This window comes from Micropterus salmoides, unplaced genomic scaffold (genome assembly GCF_014851395.1).
Source record: "Micropterus salmoides isolate LMB-PRFRI ecotype aquatic unplaced genomic scaffold, ASM1485139v1 Ms_hic_scaffold_19, whole genome shotgun sequence".
Lineage (NCBI taxonomy): Eukaryota > Metazoa > Chordata > Actinopteri > Centrarchiformes > Centrarchidae > Micropterus > Micropterus salmoides.
In genome coordinates this window covers 6,400,507-6,418,978 of record NW_024041039.1, presented here as the reverse complement: position 1 = coordinate 6,418,978, position 18,472 = coordinate 6,400,507, and the positions used below count along the sequence as shown (strand labels likewise).

Sequence of the window (18,472 nt, the reverse complement as noted above, 5' to 3'; positions counted from 1 at the left end):
AGCTCATCCTTTGATGTTCAGTAGCCCTGATCTGTAATAAACCATTTTTAACCCTTTTCACTTTGAAACAAAACTCAAAAAGAGCATTTTATCTGGAAATGAAAATGAGAAACACAACAAATCAGAGAAGAATTCCTCATTTTTTTTATTATCCTTTCAACCTACTTTGATGACGTCGTCTATGTCGATCTTCCCGTCCTTGTTGTCGTCGAGGGCCTCCGCGATGCTCTGCAGCTTGTGCTCTGGAATGTTCTGGATCTGCCGCATGACGCCGATCAGCTCGTCGATGCTGATGAGGTTCTCCCTGAAGGTGTAGAACAGACTGCATACAGGAAGCGGTATGTAACAAATTGTGATGAAAATGTGGTGGAGAACATGCTGCATTAAAGGTTCCCAGATCACACCAATCACGCTGATTTTGCAAGTTTCATTCGTGTTCACGGCAGATTTTGTTTTTAAAGCTGAAAATCATTGAATAGGTGTCTTGCGTGCCGACATCTACTGCATGTCTGTCCATCCTGGGGGAGGGATCCCTCCTCTGCTGCTCTTCCTGAAGTTTCTTCCATTTTTCCCCTTTTAAAAACTGCTTTCAGGCGGGAGTCTTTCCTCTAAGGTTAGAGTCTGTTGTATGCTGTGCAGATTGTAAAGCCCTCTGAGGCAAATTTGTGAATTGTGATATTGGGCCATATAAATAAAATTCACTTGACTTGATAGTGTTTAAAGCTGCTCTGGGCAACTTGAAACACACACAACACAGAATTGGCAGCAAAAATAATCAATAATCATTTTAACAATTTCACTATTTTTATTTCTTTTTTTATATAAATAAATATTGTCTAGTGCATTGTTAAAATCAGACATTTACTATTTGTTAAACAAATACAGTTTGGAATGTCTTAAAGCTTTACAATCAAGCAGCTTGAGTTAGATCTTTGTATTCAATCTGATTTCATTCATTAAGGAAGATAAACTGTTATTAAAATTGGTACACAGCAACCAGTGGGTGGCACTTTGGTGTAGTGAGCACAAATGGAAGCTTACTGATTTCAGCAGCTGAGAATTGACAACCATGATGCAATATTAGCATTTGGCAAGCAAGCAAATGAAGGTCTATCACAGATCAGCTTACCTTTTGGCATCGCATTGTTTAAAGAATAATCTGTAAAATTATAAACAAATAAGGATTTGGTTTTTAAGTTGTAAACTAATAAGTGACATAGCTTGAGTTAGTTTTTTCTGGGAAACCTGTTGTGCCTTCTTTCATCTCCACCACCATTTTACAATTTAAGTAATGATGATGAGGATGAAAATGATGAGGATGAAAATGATGACGATGAGGATGAAAATGATGGCGATGATGATGACAGTCACAAAAATCCAGTATAAAAACTGAAATAACTTAATAACATAGTTATAACATTTTAGGGAAACGTGCTCACTACCTTTTTGTGAGCAAAGATTTCTGATGACTGTACACATCAGTGAGCCACACTGTTGCACAATACCACACACAGGCGAGGGAAGTCGAGTATCAAGAGACAGACTATAATCACTAAGGATAGTTTCGGTTGGGACATAATCAAAAATATAGAATATTGAAAGCCATAAACATTGTTTCCAAATTGGTGTACAGTGACAACTTGGAATGAAATCCTGTTTTTACTATTCTGAACTACCACAGATAGCAGTGTAGTAGTTAAAGTGACATATTCAGCTCTTACCCAACAGGTGGGGTGGTCCCACTGTCCATCTGTCCGTCCAGGATGGCCTTGTCCTTTTCCAGCTCTAGGATGATCTTGTCGATGCGACCGATCATGCGGTTTACTCTCTTAGACAGACGCTGGCTCGCCTTTGACTCCTCTACCGCCTTTTCTTGGCCGGTCTTAGAAAGCTCCTTCTTTATCTCTTCGAGATCCTGAAAAACATACATGAATACAAAAGTGAAACACAACACACGCACACACACGCGCGCACACACACACACACTAATTTGCATTTACCACAACCCAGACTACAAAAGCACATAACATAAATCGTCTGTTCTGAGACCAAATAATCTTAAAATTCTAAAACCTTTGATTTGATTGGCAATAAACCACAACTTTTGTCTCTCTGCAATAATTAATAAGTCTTAGACGGGTACCTCATTGTATTCCTGGACATCATCCTTCAGCTCTTCAAGCTCTTCTTTCTCCAGAGTTAGCAGCTTCTTCTGCTCCTTCAGCTTTGTGCACGCATCACTTAACAGGTCAATCTCTTCTTTGGTGATCTCCTCACCCTGGAATACAAACATACAATTGAGGAAATTTTCTCCCAAATGTCAGGAGTGATAGTAATCTGACACAGTATGTGCTTTGAAGGAAACTACATTAAAAAACTGCTTTAAAGCAGCTTAAGGTCATATTTTCCATCCAACATGGATGTGTGTCACAATACATTCCAGTTACTTTAAGGAGAAGATCAAAAAGTGCATTAATTTAACCAGTGTAGCACATGTGCATTTAATATAAACCCACATAAGAGACCAACCCTAACACACAAAATGGGTAAAAAGAGGGAAGCTCTAGATGACACCAGGGTACTCCCCATAACCCCAGAACACATTCCCACATGATGAAGAGAACTCTGTGGAACTACAAAGCCTGTTAGTTAGAGAGGGAAAGGTTCGACTTGGACAGGGACACTGCCTGGAAGGATCGACAAGGAAAAGAGGAGGAGAAATCCATGTAGATGTGGGCCAAACAGAATTTGCAAAGCATATTTAGGATTTCTTTAACCATTTCAGAGCATCAGATGAGTGATATTTTCTACAACAAACAAGTAAATGCTGATAAATGTTGAACATGACTACCGTGGTTTGTCCACACTACAATTTTGTTTTTGTCTGCTTTCATCCCATTTAATAAACACACAAGGCTGAACATGAGTATTTGTGGTTTGCCCTCACTTACTTTCTTTCGCAGGCTGATGTCAACATTTATCTAATCACACACATAAAACCTTGCATTTCTGGCTTATTTCCTGTCATTCGGATTATTTTCTCACTCCTACTGAACCGGAAATCAAATGACATGTCTAAAATAGTTCAAACCAATGTCAGAATAATATGCAAGTACTGTTTAACCCTCATCTGGGTCTGCTCAAAGAAACACCAGATAGTGTGCGTGCAGGGATAAACGGGTATGGCTATGAGGGTAATTTGGGAGGAGACATCATTAAACCTAACCTGTAAGCGCAGGAATTTCTGCAACTGTTCAAACTGTGTGGCACAAAAGACGCATTAGTGATACAATGAAAAGGTCCACACTGTACACACTAAATATCAAACATAAATTTTTTGTGCTGTTAGTAATACCACTGGGAAAAGAATTCATCTGTGGCTTAAATTTAGTCCCTGTTATATATGTATTTGGTATGTTAGTTAAAAAGCCTTAACATACAGAAATTAATGCCCAAGACTGATTTGGCAGAAGTAAAAAGAAATAATACAATTAAATAGAAAAACAAAAAACTAATTCAAAAGATATGATGATATATTGTCTGCAACAGGGTAAATACATTTATTGAAATGCAAAGTACATATCTCTGATATTACTGATTAATCTATGTTGTTTTAGTAATTTCTTTAAAATAATGGTACATAAAAATGCACGTAAAATATGAGTTTTAGCAGAAACTATAAATGTCCGTGTCCAAATTACAACTAAATGTAAAAACAATTGTAAGCATAATTTAACAAAAACGTACTGGTCTCACAGTGTGTATGTTCAGAGGCATTACCTTGATCCCTTCTATGACAGGTGCAGTATCCCTTAGTGTCTCTGAATGTGCAGCCATGGCAGCTTTAGCCATCTCTGCATCTGCATAGCTGCGTTTATCCTTCTCTGCTTCAAGCTCCAACTCGGAAGGACATGGCTAAATAAAGTAAAGAAAGAAGTTTGCTATATAATCTGTAGGATAACAGACATGCTCCTCATGCGTTTAGCTGTCATTTTCTCAAACACCTCATGAGCTGGCATATAAACATGTCTCTAGGGCTAGGTATCATACCAAAACATTTACTGATACATCCCCCGGGTATGAACAACTGTCAAGAACCAAAACTTGGTACCAAAAGATTTGGTCTTATTTTTCTATCAGACATGTCCTGAAAAGTTCTAGATAGAGTTCTAATAGACCAAAATTGTACTCAGTGAAAACAGGTACTCTCATGTTGCTTTAAGTACTTAAGGTCATGTATTAATACATCTATCTTGAAAGACACATTTTTGTCAAAAGAACTTTTCATTAACAATAAAAATAAATGATCGGAGATGTTACCCTGGCAGCTTTCTCTGCAGCGTCTGCCAACCTCTCCATCTCCCTGTCCTTGTTGTCCTGGCGTATGGCCTCCTCCTCCTGTAGCATGGTCTCCACCTTGGTCTTATTGTCCACTTTGGAAAGCTCCATCTCTGCCACAATCAGCTGGGCCTCCTTTGTCTGGAGGGGAGAGATAGGATAGATCAGATTAGAGTACCAAACATCTACCTTTACAAAAATAACCACAAACTTAACCTTAAATGACAACAAATACGCAAGGAAGCTAAGCAGCATATCTACTTTAAATACTGTTTACAGTAACTTTTATTTCTTAATCTTTTATCAGCAACGTGTTATTTCATTATGGCAACAAGACTACAGTGAAGTCACACATCCCAGCTCTGGCCTCCAACATACCACCATCTCAGGCAGCGTCTGCAGTGTTGTCTTCAGCTGGTCGGCGGGGGAAAGGGTGTCGGGGAGGTACATGGCTCGAGACAGCAGCAGCAGGGAAGTGGGGATCTGCTGATTCAGATGCAGCTCCAGCCACTACAAGAGCCGAATATAACATGACAGAGGTTATGACAAACATCTGATCTAACGTCTCCCTAAACTTCCACAACCCTAGTGTTTGATTATACATAACCTGTGTCAATGAGAGAATAAAAAAAATGTGAATCAGAATAGATTTCAGATTTCAGGTGTTGCAGCTTCATATCTTGAAATTAACATAATGCGCTGCAGATATAGATTAGATTTTGCATGTGCACTATTTTTTCATTTGTTTAATAAAGCATATCCTCTGTTAATGACCATATTTTAAGATATTAAAAATGGCACTGAATATTAGCTCCAATGCAAAATAAGTAAACAAAGTCAAACTCTGTCATTTTAGAGTGAAGATTTTAGTGTAACACACCAAAGAAATGCACAAAAATGAGACAATAAGCATTTATCTTAAAGGTAGTTACGTTATAATATTCAAGTTCAGTAACTGAGGAAAAATGGACATATTAGAGGCAGAGAGTTAAAGAGTGTTCGCCGCTGTTACCTGGCTGAGTTGCTCTCTCAGTCGTTCTTCTGTTACTCCGAGAGATCTCATTCCTCTGACGCGACAGGCTGCCTGCACCTCGTTCACGTTCAGACTCGCCACCCCTTCCTCTGCTATCAGCTGGATAAACAGTTCACACAGAATTCCTAATGATCAACTACATTTTAAGTGTGTCCTAAAACATTTTTTATTGAAAATAAAATGGAGAGAGAAAGTAAAATCAAAGCAATGTCTAACCACAAAAGTGCTCTACATATTACCTCTTAGCAGTTATTTCACTATTTATGAAAGTGTAGCTGTCTGTTAAATTTTGACAATGATAAGGGGAAATGTGTCCTCCCTAGGACATCTACTATAATTTTACTACAGAGGTTATTACCTTGTCATCTGCACGGATGGCTCTCAGCTTCATGATAAGCTGAAAGCGGAGGAAGTTATTGGTCCCCATCGACTGGAGCTCCAGGAGACGGCAGAGAGCCACCAGCTGAGGTCGGGTCAGGTTGTCCAGAGTCAGCTCATCCTCGAACAGTTTGGAGAATTTCAAGATCTGCTCGTTACTGGGACGTTCCCCAGAGTTCCGTATCTACAAAAGATGACAAAGTAATGGCTTGTAAATCATTCTGGATGAAGGAGGTCTGACAATCTGTTTTAAAAACCTAAATCATTACAACACATTCTTAACGGACAGCCGTAGTTTCACTCTATTTGCGCCACATTTGGTGTCCCCTAACTCCAACCCTCACAGGAAATTGAAAACTTAACAAGCGTTTATGTTAACAGGACAGCGGCCTCTTGTGGCTTTACTTGTAACTGTTACTTGTAAAATAAACATCTTTAATTATTTTATAGTATTTACTGTATGCAATTTAATGTACAATACACCAACCAAAGACATTTAATTGTTTCCAAGACCAGCAGGCAGTTTGGAGCCCGTTTCCCCTCTTTTCATGATGCCTTGTCTCAGTAAACACTGACACCCACCTTCTGGAAGAAAGTGGAGAACTCCTCCGTCACATTGCCCTGGGAAACCTTGTTCCGCAGAGCGATTTCCTCGATGGTGTCCTGCAAGAACTTGGCCATCTCCAGTTTGACCCTCAGCTCAGTTTTCAACCTCTCCTCCTAAAAACAACAAGTTCCAAATTCAATGTTGTGTAAAAAAAACAATTCCCATCTTCATAATTTTATTGAGCCATCAATAAAATAAACCAGCAATGTGAAAAAAATCACCTTGGGCTGACAAAACGATTAACCAATTAATCAAGAAAATCATTGGGGCCATATTACAGAAAGTTCCTATCTTAAGTCTCAGATAGGATTTTTCCCAATTTGGTATAACAGAAGCAATCCTATCTTCTTACATCATCCTATCTTATCTCAGGTTAGGAAATCCTAAATACACAATCCAACATCGGTTATGAACTTTTATGGCCGTTACCTAGCAACGGATGCCACTTTTCTCAGATCGCGAGCTAAACGGCTTTTAATCGCTGTTTTTTGGTAGTTTTCTTTATGAAAAATACACTGAAACATTGAGAAGAAACAAGAAAAAAATCCAAATTCAAGTAACGCTTAACTCGGGAGATTAAAGGAAACAGTCACTGTCGGATATTTGGCATCCAGCGGAGCGTTGATGCTGTTAAAAAGAAAATCCACTGACAAGTGATACGAAGATAAAGGCAACTGTTGTGTCCAAAGAGCAGTGGAAAACCGGTGGTGGCTTCTCCTGTGCTCCCTCACGGACAGTGGTAGAAACCCGTACTCTTCTCGGGAAAGTTACTAATGAAGGCAAAAAATATATATAATAAAGGCTGCGGGCTAACGTCATCATGTTTTTCATTCATCTTATATAATGAGGCATTATCTAGCGTTACAGCTTTCCTACTAACAAGTGTTTGTCATCAAACACATCGGTAGATCAATTAATAGCCTAAGTTCCGGCCTGTTGACATTTTGTTGATTTTGTAAAAGCAATAAAAGAGCGGCCATGTGGATTAAACGAGTAAACACTACCTGGTGTAAAAGCAAAAGTTAGGACAGCTTAACACTTATCCTATCTTAAGTTAAGAAAGGAACATTGACTCAGGAACAGTTAATCTGTAATGGCCTTATTCCTAAATCAGTTCCTAACCCTTATTATCATGGTTACCAAGCAATTAATTTAGCCGCAGCCTTAGTTGAGCTACTGTGTCTCAACCCACACTGGCATACAGTGTGGACATAAAACTGGACGATAATTTGAAACTTCAACAGCTAGCAAAATAATTCCACAAATTCATCTTATGCATCTTGTCTGTATCATGCAGCTTCAGTCTGAACAAAATGCCCAGCTTTCATTACCTTCTTCGACTGTGTCTCAAAAGTGGACGGCAGCATGTTGGGGAAGAGTTTCAGAGCTACGGGAAGCAGGAACTCCATGAACGGGACAATGATGAACACCAGGAAGGGAAGAAGTCTGAAGACGTCTGCACATGTCCTCAGGAACTAAGAAGAGGATTTGGAAAAAAAAACTTGAGTTAGAATTGACTCCTTTTAAAATTATTTCAAAAAATAAGAAAGAAATGTGTCTTAAAGAACTGTGGAGATTATTTTAAATGCCGACAAGTAGCATTTCCATTGTGCTGAAGTTTGTGTATGTACCCAGCAGAGAGCAGCAGCGAGCAGAAGAGCCAACAGGCATTCATGGGAAATGTTTACCCCATCTTCCTTTGTCCCTTGGTACAATCACCCTGCTCAATCCCTCTAATAACAGTTTCAACAATCAGCACTTTTAACCCTGCGCCCATACATCCCCAGAGCAGCAGAAACCTCCTAATTCATCTGTGCCTTATTTGCATGGAGCTAAAGACCACAGTGAACATTCTGCCTCACATAATATGTCCACTTGAGCCAACAGGAAGCACATTTGCTCAGCTCAGACCTGAACAATCCTCAGAATATAGAAGTACCAGGCCAACAGTAGTCTACTTCATTGTACAGCTGTCTAACTGTGTCTTACTGACCAACCGGGGACATAATCCTGACCAGCCATCTACAGAAATGGCCCTAAGGGGAGAAGGCCAAAACACGAGTCCTTCTGTCTCCGCCCTTTCCACCTGCATGTCAGTGAAAAAGTAGGATGAAGGATTTAGGCCAGTCTGAGTGAAAAGGCCTTTGTCCACAGGCCCATTGACATGTATATCATCTCCCAGAGTTCCACATCAAAAGGAGGGAGGAGGGGGTGACAGATTAAAATGGAAGAAGCCTTAAACGAAGGCCTGAGTATTGTAAGTGAATATGAAAGGAGGAGATTAAGGAGGCAAAACCAGTCCAGGTTAGATGAATGGAGTGTAGATGGGCTCGGGACATGCGCTCTGAGGGAGTCGGCTGCATTTGAAAAGGTGCAGATGGGTTGGTGATGTGGGTTTAATGAAGGAGAGGGGGAGGGGGACGGGGGACGGGGGAGGCTGTGATCACCATCAGCACTGACCAGCAGCTACTAGCTCTGCAGCAAGGCTTTACTTCCTCTGTTAGAATAATCACAAAGTAGTTGTTGAATGCATCTTTCCCCTTAAATTTGTCTGTAAGTATAGCACCTCTACATTCCTCTAAGTTCCGGCACTGCACTTGAAAATTTAATTACAAGTGAACAGGTATTTCATTATCATCCTGTATTTTCAATGTTGCAGAAGATGTAAAGATAATACCCAAACTCAACAGGTAGAAAGTCTTTGCCACTGCAGGATGTGGTCTGTTTCTCTAGTCATACATCAGCACTTTAAGGCTCTAGTTTAATTTAATCAAATAAACATATATAAGTGGAGCTAGCTTAGCTAAATTGCCCGTGCCAATGTCAGAAATAGCATTGAAGACATTGAGTTAAAGTGTGATGATTAAGGTAGTCTAATAGGATTGGTAGGGTTGATTATATCAGCCAATCTGGCAGATTAAAACATTAACTTTTAAATTATTATTTTTGTTTTAATGCAACGTATCTAGTTAAAAAGCAAAAGCAGCAGCAGCAGTGAATTTTGAATTTGGCAAAGTAACTCAGCCAAAGCACATGGAAAGATTCCCAGAAAACCGCGACAGCAACTCAGTAATTCACTAAGAGGAGAATTCTCAACTTGCCAATCATGTCCACTAAGTCTGTACCATCCTGTACTATTGAGGAACATGGTAACAGGAAGTGTGACCTTGGCTGACCTGCTCACCTTCCCTGAAATGACACCTGGCAGCGGGCCTCTGAACGTCAGACTGCAGGCCGAACAGAACAAGGGGCAGATAATGTCAAAGAGTCTGCCATTTAAACACTTTTTATTACTTCATTTGAGGTCAAACAGTGAATTTTAACCATTGTTTATTCTACATCAGGTTTGAATGAGTGAAACCTTGTTATCAACTTATGTTATCCATGTATGAGTAAATCATGATTCCATCACCAGTTAAAATCAAATGTTTTTGTAGTTATTACATCATATAGCAGTTATTTCATCATCAGTTGCTGCAAACCTTTTAAAAAAAGTAAAGTTATGATGTAAGGGATTCTGTTAATGTACACAATGACAATAAACTGTAAAGTTAAAGTGTAAACGCTAGGCGAAGCTACCGTTAAATGAGACATTTCTTTACTCAAAGAGGCAACACAAACGCTTCTTCTAAAAGAGCTTTAATCAAGCAACACAAGTCGCTCCTGGCGAGTAACTCAGCATGCAGCAGTCTTCTATAATTGATCCCATTAGGTTTGAGAAGCTGTGGATTAAACATTATAGAACAACATGTCTGGGCTGTCAGACTTAAACCATGCTTACTCAACTCTGATCTCTGAACTCCTGCTCTGGGCTCTACGCTAACCTTTTTCCCCAATGAGCACATGTGCTCCTAAATGAAAAAAATTTAGGGGCACACAAAGAGCACAGTGAAAAATATTATTTATTATACACATATTTATACTACGCGTTTGCTCCTTCTGTTTTTGTCAACTGTGAAACCATTAGAGGACTATGGAAGTGAAGACCCTTGGATAGGTACACTCAGCATTAGATTAAAAAATTTTGTCGGAGCTTTTTAAAATATTGAAAGACATTTTTTGAAAATCTGCTTTCACTCATAACAACTTCACTGTTTACCAGCAGCACCCACACCTAATGTAAATAAGATTACTGAACAGCATTATAGTAACTTCAGTAAAACAGAACCAGGGGAATGTGTTGCTCTCAGGAGGAGGCTAGAATGAGCACACACTGGCAGTGGAAATCTGCATCTTTCTACTGCAGAGGCTCTTTCCACTACATGGAGGAGAAACTAGTTTTAATCAGTATATTAGTGTAATTTAACATTAGATCAAATTCTATTTTAATGTAATAGTTTACTGTTGGTATGTTAATATATAAATTTTGCTATATGTAGGCTAATGTCATTTTATGTGAGAGTATACTATACAGCCCACTACTAATATAATACTAACTCCAACTGGTCACAGCAGTTTCATGTTTGTGAATTGTTTTCAATTACATTGGCCTACTTAATTTGTTAATGATACCATCTCATTAATGATCAGAACCATTCAGGAGGAGTTCAACATTTGAAAGTTCACTGTAGCACGTCAAACCATTTTTATGTCCTGCCCCATCCAGGCTGTGTTTGGCCAGTTGATGAAAAGTGAAATTGACAAGCACATCCACTTTATGAAAAGTTGAACATGTTTCAACAAAAAAACCTGTTATAGCTAAATAGCCAGCTAGCTATCGGTCTCTCCGCTCCAGCTGCTGACATCTATGTCTTTGTTTTTGTAACAAAGACACCGAGTTTTGCACTGAGCGGCCCGCCCACCGGGATCTCCCCCGGTGCTCCTGTGACTAGCTTTTTTTGTTGCCGGAGTTTTACCACTCTCAAAGGACTGACACAAGCTTTGCGATGCGTCCTGCCAGCTACTCGGTGCAGGGTGGTTTGAACGATTAGCGGCGCAGCGGCCGGGTTGGGGGTTACGTTAGGTTGTAGTTACTCGCAAATCATTTTTCTGGTTCGCACATGTCGATTTTTAGGGGCATATGCGAGCAAAATGGTCGCACCGTAGAGCCCTGCTGCTGGTTATCTGCACTGCAAACTCTGAGCTTTCTCTCACTGGTAACTGGGGTGGTGATGGCACGGTGGATAAGACAAAAGCCTTTGGTGTGGGAGACCTGGGTTAAACCCTAGTTGCTCCAGAGGTGTGCGACCTCTGATGGATTGAAGGTTTACCTAGGAGTTTTTTGTTCAAATCATTTTTTTGTAATTGAGCAGACCTTTAAACAGACCTGTAGCAGCAATTTATGTTTGCTTGCCCCCATTAGTTTCTGTTGCTACACAGCACATCATGCTATTTAAACTGTGACATATCTGCCACTTGTAATTCTGTTTATATATACAAACATATCAATTTATTTCAGACAGAGGTAGACAAAAGGCAGGCTTCTCATTTCATTTCGATCTGATATGACAACTGTCTGGCAGGTCTTAGCAGCTATAGCTAGCTATTAGCTAATGTTAGTTACACAAAATGCTTGAAAGGGCAATGTTTGGCCGTCTTTTTAATCTTTCCAGTTCCCTCGTTTGAAATCAATAACCTCCTAAAAGGATCTCACATGCACTCGATGGCAACATATATGATACCACGCTAAAAGGCAGAGGCTAAAGCTGCATGTCCCAGGAGAAAAGTCAATATCCATGCACAACAAAGCTCAACAGGCTTGGGTGCCTAGTTAGGATTAACTAAGCAAGTTAAGCTATGATTAGACAATCATTGTTCGGGGGAAGGATTTAGCAAGTGGTTAACATCGCTGCATTATCTCTAGCAAAGTGAAAAGGAAGACGTAGCTTGATCAATGCTCCCAGTGGAGAAACTTTTGTGCTGCTCTGATTTTAGCATTTCTAAATATGAGCCAAATAAACTCACATTTATTACATTTATTGTCTGAGCACTTAAAGTATGGACGTTCGTCAGGCCCTGAAGAAAACAACAGCAAGGTCCATATCTCCAACAGACCTGCTCACAAAACAATTGTAGACCACTGTTGTTGTAATGGCTGTGTGAATGTGAGGCCTGGCAGTGGTTGCACCAGAGTGCATTACAAGCAAAGCATGCCCCAAGGTACATTTAATTAAAAAATCATCTAAACAGATTTGTTCTCCTATTAATAAATCTACAGTTTCTTCCCTGCCGACCTCACCTGTCTCCTCTCACGGCGGGACAGGGGGTGTCCGTTCAGCACCTGCCACAGCATTCGACCAGCAATGGTGGTATCAATCCACAGCAGCCTGAAGCCGTGGTAGTAGTGCTTGACTTCATCTACAACCCACTGTCGGACCGTCCTTCTCACAGGTTTTGCATCCAGCGTCGGGCTATACACCGGCCCTCCTTCCTCCAGCTTCTTCTTTTTGTCCTTTAACGAACGCAGTGACTTTTCCACCTTGGAGTCGTCCCATCTCCTCCTCGAGGTGTGTATCCACCTAACACCAGGGATGTCCTGTGGTCGTGCCATCATCCACTGGGCCCCCGTTGTGATTGCAGGGTACGGTGAAGGGGAGGCCCCCAACACAAACGCACAGTAGAGACGCTGAGAGTCTGGGCTCTGGCCCACACAACCTTCTGACACAGGCAGGGTAGGAGAGAGTGAAGAAAGCTGGGCCAAACCACCGAGTCGGAGCCCATCAAGTCTAAGGAGACAACAGGGTGAAGAGTACAAAGTTCAGACTTTAAAGGAAAAAACAGACGCCTAGTCTTAGAAAAAAGTGTAAAATAAACATGTACTGGTACATTTTCCCAAAAAGCAATGGGATTTAAAATCACTGGTGGGATTTAAACTTATGGCAAATACTTGGGTACTAAAAGGATGTATATGGTTTTTAAATTGCCCCCTCAAAAGGTACAGACTTTTACTAGAATGAAAAACAAATAAAAATAAATAGACCTTTCAGAAAATGTGGGTGTCTTAATTAGGGTTGGTTTCAAATACAAAAACAACATTCAAGGAAGCACAAAGTTTTAAAAAGACATAATCTTTTAAATTGACGTTAGTGTTTGTAAATGTAAAGGAATAGTAGGTTTTGCACACAACATAGGCAAAGCACAAAGGAAATCCCAGTTAAAATGAATAAGAGACCAGGAAAGGAAATTAGAAAAATAATCTAGAGATTTCAGATAATACGTGGGGCACAGAGCTCCCAACTCCTTAATCGGGCTCTCGAACATAAGAGCAGCATCAAAGAAACCACCAAGCTTTAAAGACCCATACAAATGAATTTAAGTCTTAACATTTTATATTAAACGTTAAGTTATTTTCAGATGTTTTCAGGAAATGCAGACACCGTGGACATTTAATTGGCTTACTTTTGACTGGAGAGTCTGAGTGCTGTGCAGTTGAAACAGGTACCATCTTGTACTTTCCCTGAAAGAAAGGGGGGGGGGAGGGGACATGAGCAGCTGGGTTCTGATAAAAAGCCATTAGACAGAGACACAAACACACACAGAGCATGCTAGCATTTCATGTACTGCTGCTGATGAGCAAATAAGCAAATATTCAGCAGCTATCTGCAGAATCTGACTGGTCTACTACATTAATAAAACTTCAGTTCAAAGACGCACGTTTATCTGGTTATGCAATAACAGGATATAAAGTGAAGCCACTCCTGAAGTCTTTCACAGGGGCCTACCGAAGACTATCACAAAAACCTTCTCTTGTGGTCACATTGGCCATTTTTTATTTTTCTATAACCTTCCACATTTGCTCCTTAATTTTATTATTTATATTTAGTAGTGTATTGCTGTGTGCTCAATACTCCATACTTAAACTTGATATTTTGAGTGAATAAGTACATTCACACTGACAATTATGGAAAAATGCAGTGAGAGTACCCAGATGGTGTACTCAAAAGGCTGAGTGTGGAACATTAGACACTTCTCACACACAACAGTCGCCATCTTGGTACGTACGTAGCAGAAGGGGCGTAGTTGTGGTTGCACCAGTGAACGCCACACTGTCCAAATGTAAGTTATACATACACTGTACCACTATACTGTTGTCGGATAGAAGCCATCAGTGTGGTTATTGGTTCAATTTTGTGGTAATGATCTGTCCAGTTCCATTTCACCATTAATTACAAAAAGGAGAAGCTATCATTATTTCCGTGTTCAATTTGAGACACCAACTGTTGAAATTCAAGCACTATGCAATTAAGTAAACCGTGTACTACATGGAGCTGTGCTAACGGAAGTATTCAAATTGAGACACAGCATATTTCTGTAAAGATCTCTGCCAACAAATGAAGTGTATTATTCTTCTGTTAATATCTTTTCACTGAAAAGATTAATCTTTCTTGGAGGCCAGGATATTCACACCCTCAGCGAGAGCCACAGTGGGGCCCCTGTCAGTGTGACCAGAGTGTGACGTACAGGCAGAGGGTGGACTGGTGAGACACTTCCCACCAATCATCTTAGAGCACACGGCCTAGCTACGCCCTTCCTCTAGCTCTCACATGGCTGGCTGGAGTGAATCCAGCGAGGCCTGGTTGAACATGACAGGCTGTGGCTGGCAGCCAGGAGGACACAGAGTTTACTAGAACAGCTTCACCTTTGTGGCTGAACGGCTGGTTACAGTTGCACAGAAAGAAAATGCTGGAAATACTACAGTAGATGTACCTGACACTGTACCATTCGCCTGGGCTGTGTTTCCTCTGTGGTTTTAACCCCTGGGGGTTTTACAGTTTTGGTTTCACATTCGCCGCTTTCAGTCCAAGATACGTCACATTTGGTAGATCATTTTGTAATTTAGTTGCATAGCTATAATTACACTTTGCTAATAAGTATTTAGTGCATTTGTTCACTCATTAATGATTATTTGTCAACACGTTTGTCTTCAAATAACACAATGGTGTATAAAGTATTTCTATATAAGAAATCTTAATGAAGATTCAAGATAATCACTTTCTCTTTATCAGTATGCAAATGTGTGGCACTATAAAGATACCCGAAAAATTATACAGCAAGCTGTGGTCCTTGTGTGACGTTTCTATAATGTGTTGTATTACATACAAACCCGCCCAAAAATACTTCTGAACACAGAAAAAGCAGAAATTCTCTGGAAGAAGACATAGGAGGGCTCCCAGACATGCAATACATGTTGTATGTACAGAGTACAGAAATAAGACTTATTTTAAAAAGCTAGTTTAGCTTTTTAAAATACATTTTATTTAATGTTCTATTTCCCTGGCACTGTAGTAATGTTTTGCTGTGTAGCCACAAAACTGCAGAATACAGGAGTTCACAAATCTCTCACAAAACCTAAAACTCAAGAGGACAACAGTAACCACAGTAATATAAAACCAAGTATGTTTACTAACCATCAGTTAGAATGAACTTGTCAGAATACTGTGGACATTAGTCATCATATCTGGTTTGGTGACCCACAAATGTCGTCATTATAACACGACAAGGAGTTAATTTATATGTTTTAATGAATTTGGGAAATGTTCCACAGAAGGATACTTCATTAATGATCAGTATTATTTAATTAAAGCAAGAAATTGTAACTTGTAATTTATGAAATATGTCTACTGAACTCCTCCAATATAGTTAAATTTCTCACAACTTGGCTATTGATGACTACATTACAGAGCTTATACAGAAACATCTGAATCTCTTTTCAATTTCATTTAATTTCAGAACACTTCATTTATCCCCAAGGGCAATTGCAAGACCTGTAGATTAGTATAAGTTAAGTTAAAAAAAGATCTTTCATAATAACCATCACCTTACAAATAAATAAATAGTCAGACGTATATCAACATTGTCACCAATGTGACAACTGTTGACTTCCTGAGGATTATTGTTGCAATTGTAATGTAATATTTACTCTTAATTTGTTTTATTGGTGTTGGTTGTTCACTATGGTTCAAGTCCCCTTTGGATCTGGTCTTGACTCAAGTTAAACTAGGTCTGGCCTTGAAAGGTCGTGAACAGGTCATGCCCTACCAGCTAACTCATGTGTGACTGCAGCGTGCAGCTGTCTGACTGTGCTAAAACAACAGTCTAATAAAAGTTCCTCATTCACTGTGTGAGCAGCATATCACCAAATAGGCCTGGAGCCAGTTCTTTGGAGTGTTCCTGATATGAGGTTGAATTAAGACACAGCAGTTGTTCCTTTTGAGCTCAGTTATTTTAGTACAGATACTGCTGTCTTGCACAAAGTTATTACCTGAACATCTAACAATATATTGGACCTGGTATAAAATATATACGTTGTTTTATCAGAAGTGTGAGCTACCATGTATCAATCGGCATGAAAAGGACGCAGAAAAATAGCAGGACTGTTGGTGGGGCGATATAATTGGTTTATCTATTTCTTCATTTATTCATCTCCCATCAGAGATGTTTATTTGCATTAGATCCAGAGCATCACCAGAACAGTACAATCTTGTGCTCTAAATACAGGGCTATTTCAAATATGTTTACTTCAATTCATCAATATTCTTTATATTTGTTGGCCACTTGAAAAAAAAAAAAAAAAACATAGCTTGAAAACAAAAGTGACATGACCTCAAAACAAGCGTGTTTATGGGGCAGAATGTTGTTAAGCTTATGCCCAGACTGCGGTTTCGTTTTGATATGACTGGCTTTTTGAGTATGTGGCTTCTCAAATGTCAAACATCTCCCTTCACAGTATCCAATAAACTATGACGTTTTGGGGTCATTTCCCCTTGGACAACACTCTCTTTCATACTGGCATTTGCATTTTCAGGCAGTGTGTGAAGTGAGTCTAAAAGACCTCGGTCTCAGCTGGATAAACCACATAAAATGAGTAAACGCTCTCAATAAATAAACACATTGCTCCATGCGTTTTTGCAGATGCCACATCCCAAACCATTAATAGTGCACTTACACCAAAGCACGTGTACCATCACAACTGTTACTTTATGGTTGCTCCCGTAGTTTATTGATGCTGTGTTAGATAATGCTATAATCTTTAGTATGACCTTACAACCTTTGATGACAGCTACAAATCAAATTGCAAAGACAGCATACTGGTCAATGTTCAGCAGTCACAGCAGGCCCTGGAGCCCATCAGGCAGCTCTTGGTCACTATTACTTTGAACCTGAAGATTTCCTATGTATTAGAAGCAGCCCTAGTTTGGAAAAGCACAAAATCCATCACCATTCATTTGGTTCAATACTTCACAACCTTGTCTAAACATAAACATTGAGACTAAATACCACCATATTTTCTTCTAAAATCATGATTAGATATCCTGTGGATGCTGAATAAACAGAAGAGAACATGTCTGCCATAACAACAGCAGCCTCTCAGACTGCAGTGGAAGGTGGGGGTGCTCGCCAGCCAGAACCAGCTTGTCCCCAGAAAACCTGAATCCTTATTCATAATGTTCCTCCTTCTTTTTAATGATCATGAGAAAGGTGCGGTGCCTCCGAGCTTCCCAGTCACGGAGGTGATAAACCTAAAACCGTAACGTTACATGCAATACAGCCATGATGCAAAGTAGTAACTGCTTTGTAGCTTAAAATAATGACTGATACACGGTTTTAAGTGCGATGCCCAGTTCGTCTGCCCTGTCACCTTGAGTCATCCACCATCTTCCTTTAAAACCACAACAGGGCCAGACCAGGACCAGGACCAGGACCACCTGCTTCCGTAAAAGACAGGACTCCTCACCATGTCAGCTTTATTAACATACGTCTCCATGGACACAGGAACAACAACGTTAAACCAGACAATAACAAACGAACAAAGAAAACCTTACCTTTCCTGAATTCGTTCTTTAACGACCTGGACGTTTTCATTAAAGGTGCCCGGGACCTCGTAAACAGGATTAACGCCATGCGTAAATTAGGCTTTCTGTCGCTAAATTACCTTTTAACGGTTACGGTTAAGCTACAAACTAGCTAGCCGGTTAGCTAGCCACTGTTTGTTCGAGATGTCAAAAAGAATGGACCGCTAACGTGTGGTACATAGAAATACCAAACTCCTTGTAAGATTTTTAACAAGCTACGACGCGTGTATAACTGTACATCGGAAAATTTAGCTCCATGTTATGCCCTTCCTTGCTACGCGGATGACAACTAGCCGGGCCAAGCTGCCAAGTGACGTCAAACCG

The 18,472-nt window shown here is 39.9% G+C and overlaps 1 protein-coding gene across 7 annotated transcripts in view; it reads right to left on the bottom strand.

Annotated features, from left to right (window-relative positions):
• letm1 (leucine zipper-EF-hand containing transmembrane protein 1) overlaps positions 1–18,472 on the bottom strand; it is a 29,096-nt gene extending 10,624 nt beyond the window's left edge. The window contains exons 1-15 of one of the 7 annotated variants that reach the window (XM_038728254.1): positions 18,119–18,472; positions 13,695–13,752; positions 12,535–13,021; positions 7,688–7,831; positions 6,332–6,469; positions 5,730–5,933; positions 5,351–5,470; positions 4,717–4,848; positions 4,321–4,479; positions 3,781–3,915; positions 3,227–3,259; positions 2,144–2,278; positions 1,722–1,915; positions 1,130–1,159; positions 166–322 (exon numbers count right to left, since the gene is read on the bottom strand). In XM_038728254.1, coding sequence (XP_038584182.1) covers positions 166–322; positions 1,130–1,159; positions 1,722–1,915; positions 2,144–2,278; positions 3,227–3,259; positions 3,781–3,915; positions 4,321–4,479; positions 4,717–4,848; positions 5,351–5,470; positions 5,730–5,933; positions 6,332–6,469; positions 7,688–7,831; positions 12,535–13,021; positions 13,695–13,752; positions 18,119–18,197 — 2,205 coding nt within the window. In that variant the 5' untranslated portion in view covers positions 18,198–18,472. The remainder of the gene's footprint in view (positions 1–165; positions 323–1,129; positions 1,160–1,721; positions 1,916–2,143; positions 2,279–3,226; positions 3,260–3,780; positions 3,916–4,320; positions 4,480–4,716; positions 4,849–5,350; positions 5,471–5,729; positions 5,934–6,331; positions 6,470–7,687; positions 7,832–12,534; positions 13,022–13,694; positions 13,753–18,118) is intronic. The other 6 variants (XM_038728255.1, XM_038728256.1, XM_038728258.1 and 3 more) reach the window with 6 other exon arrangements.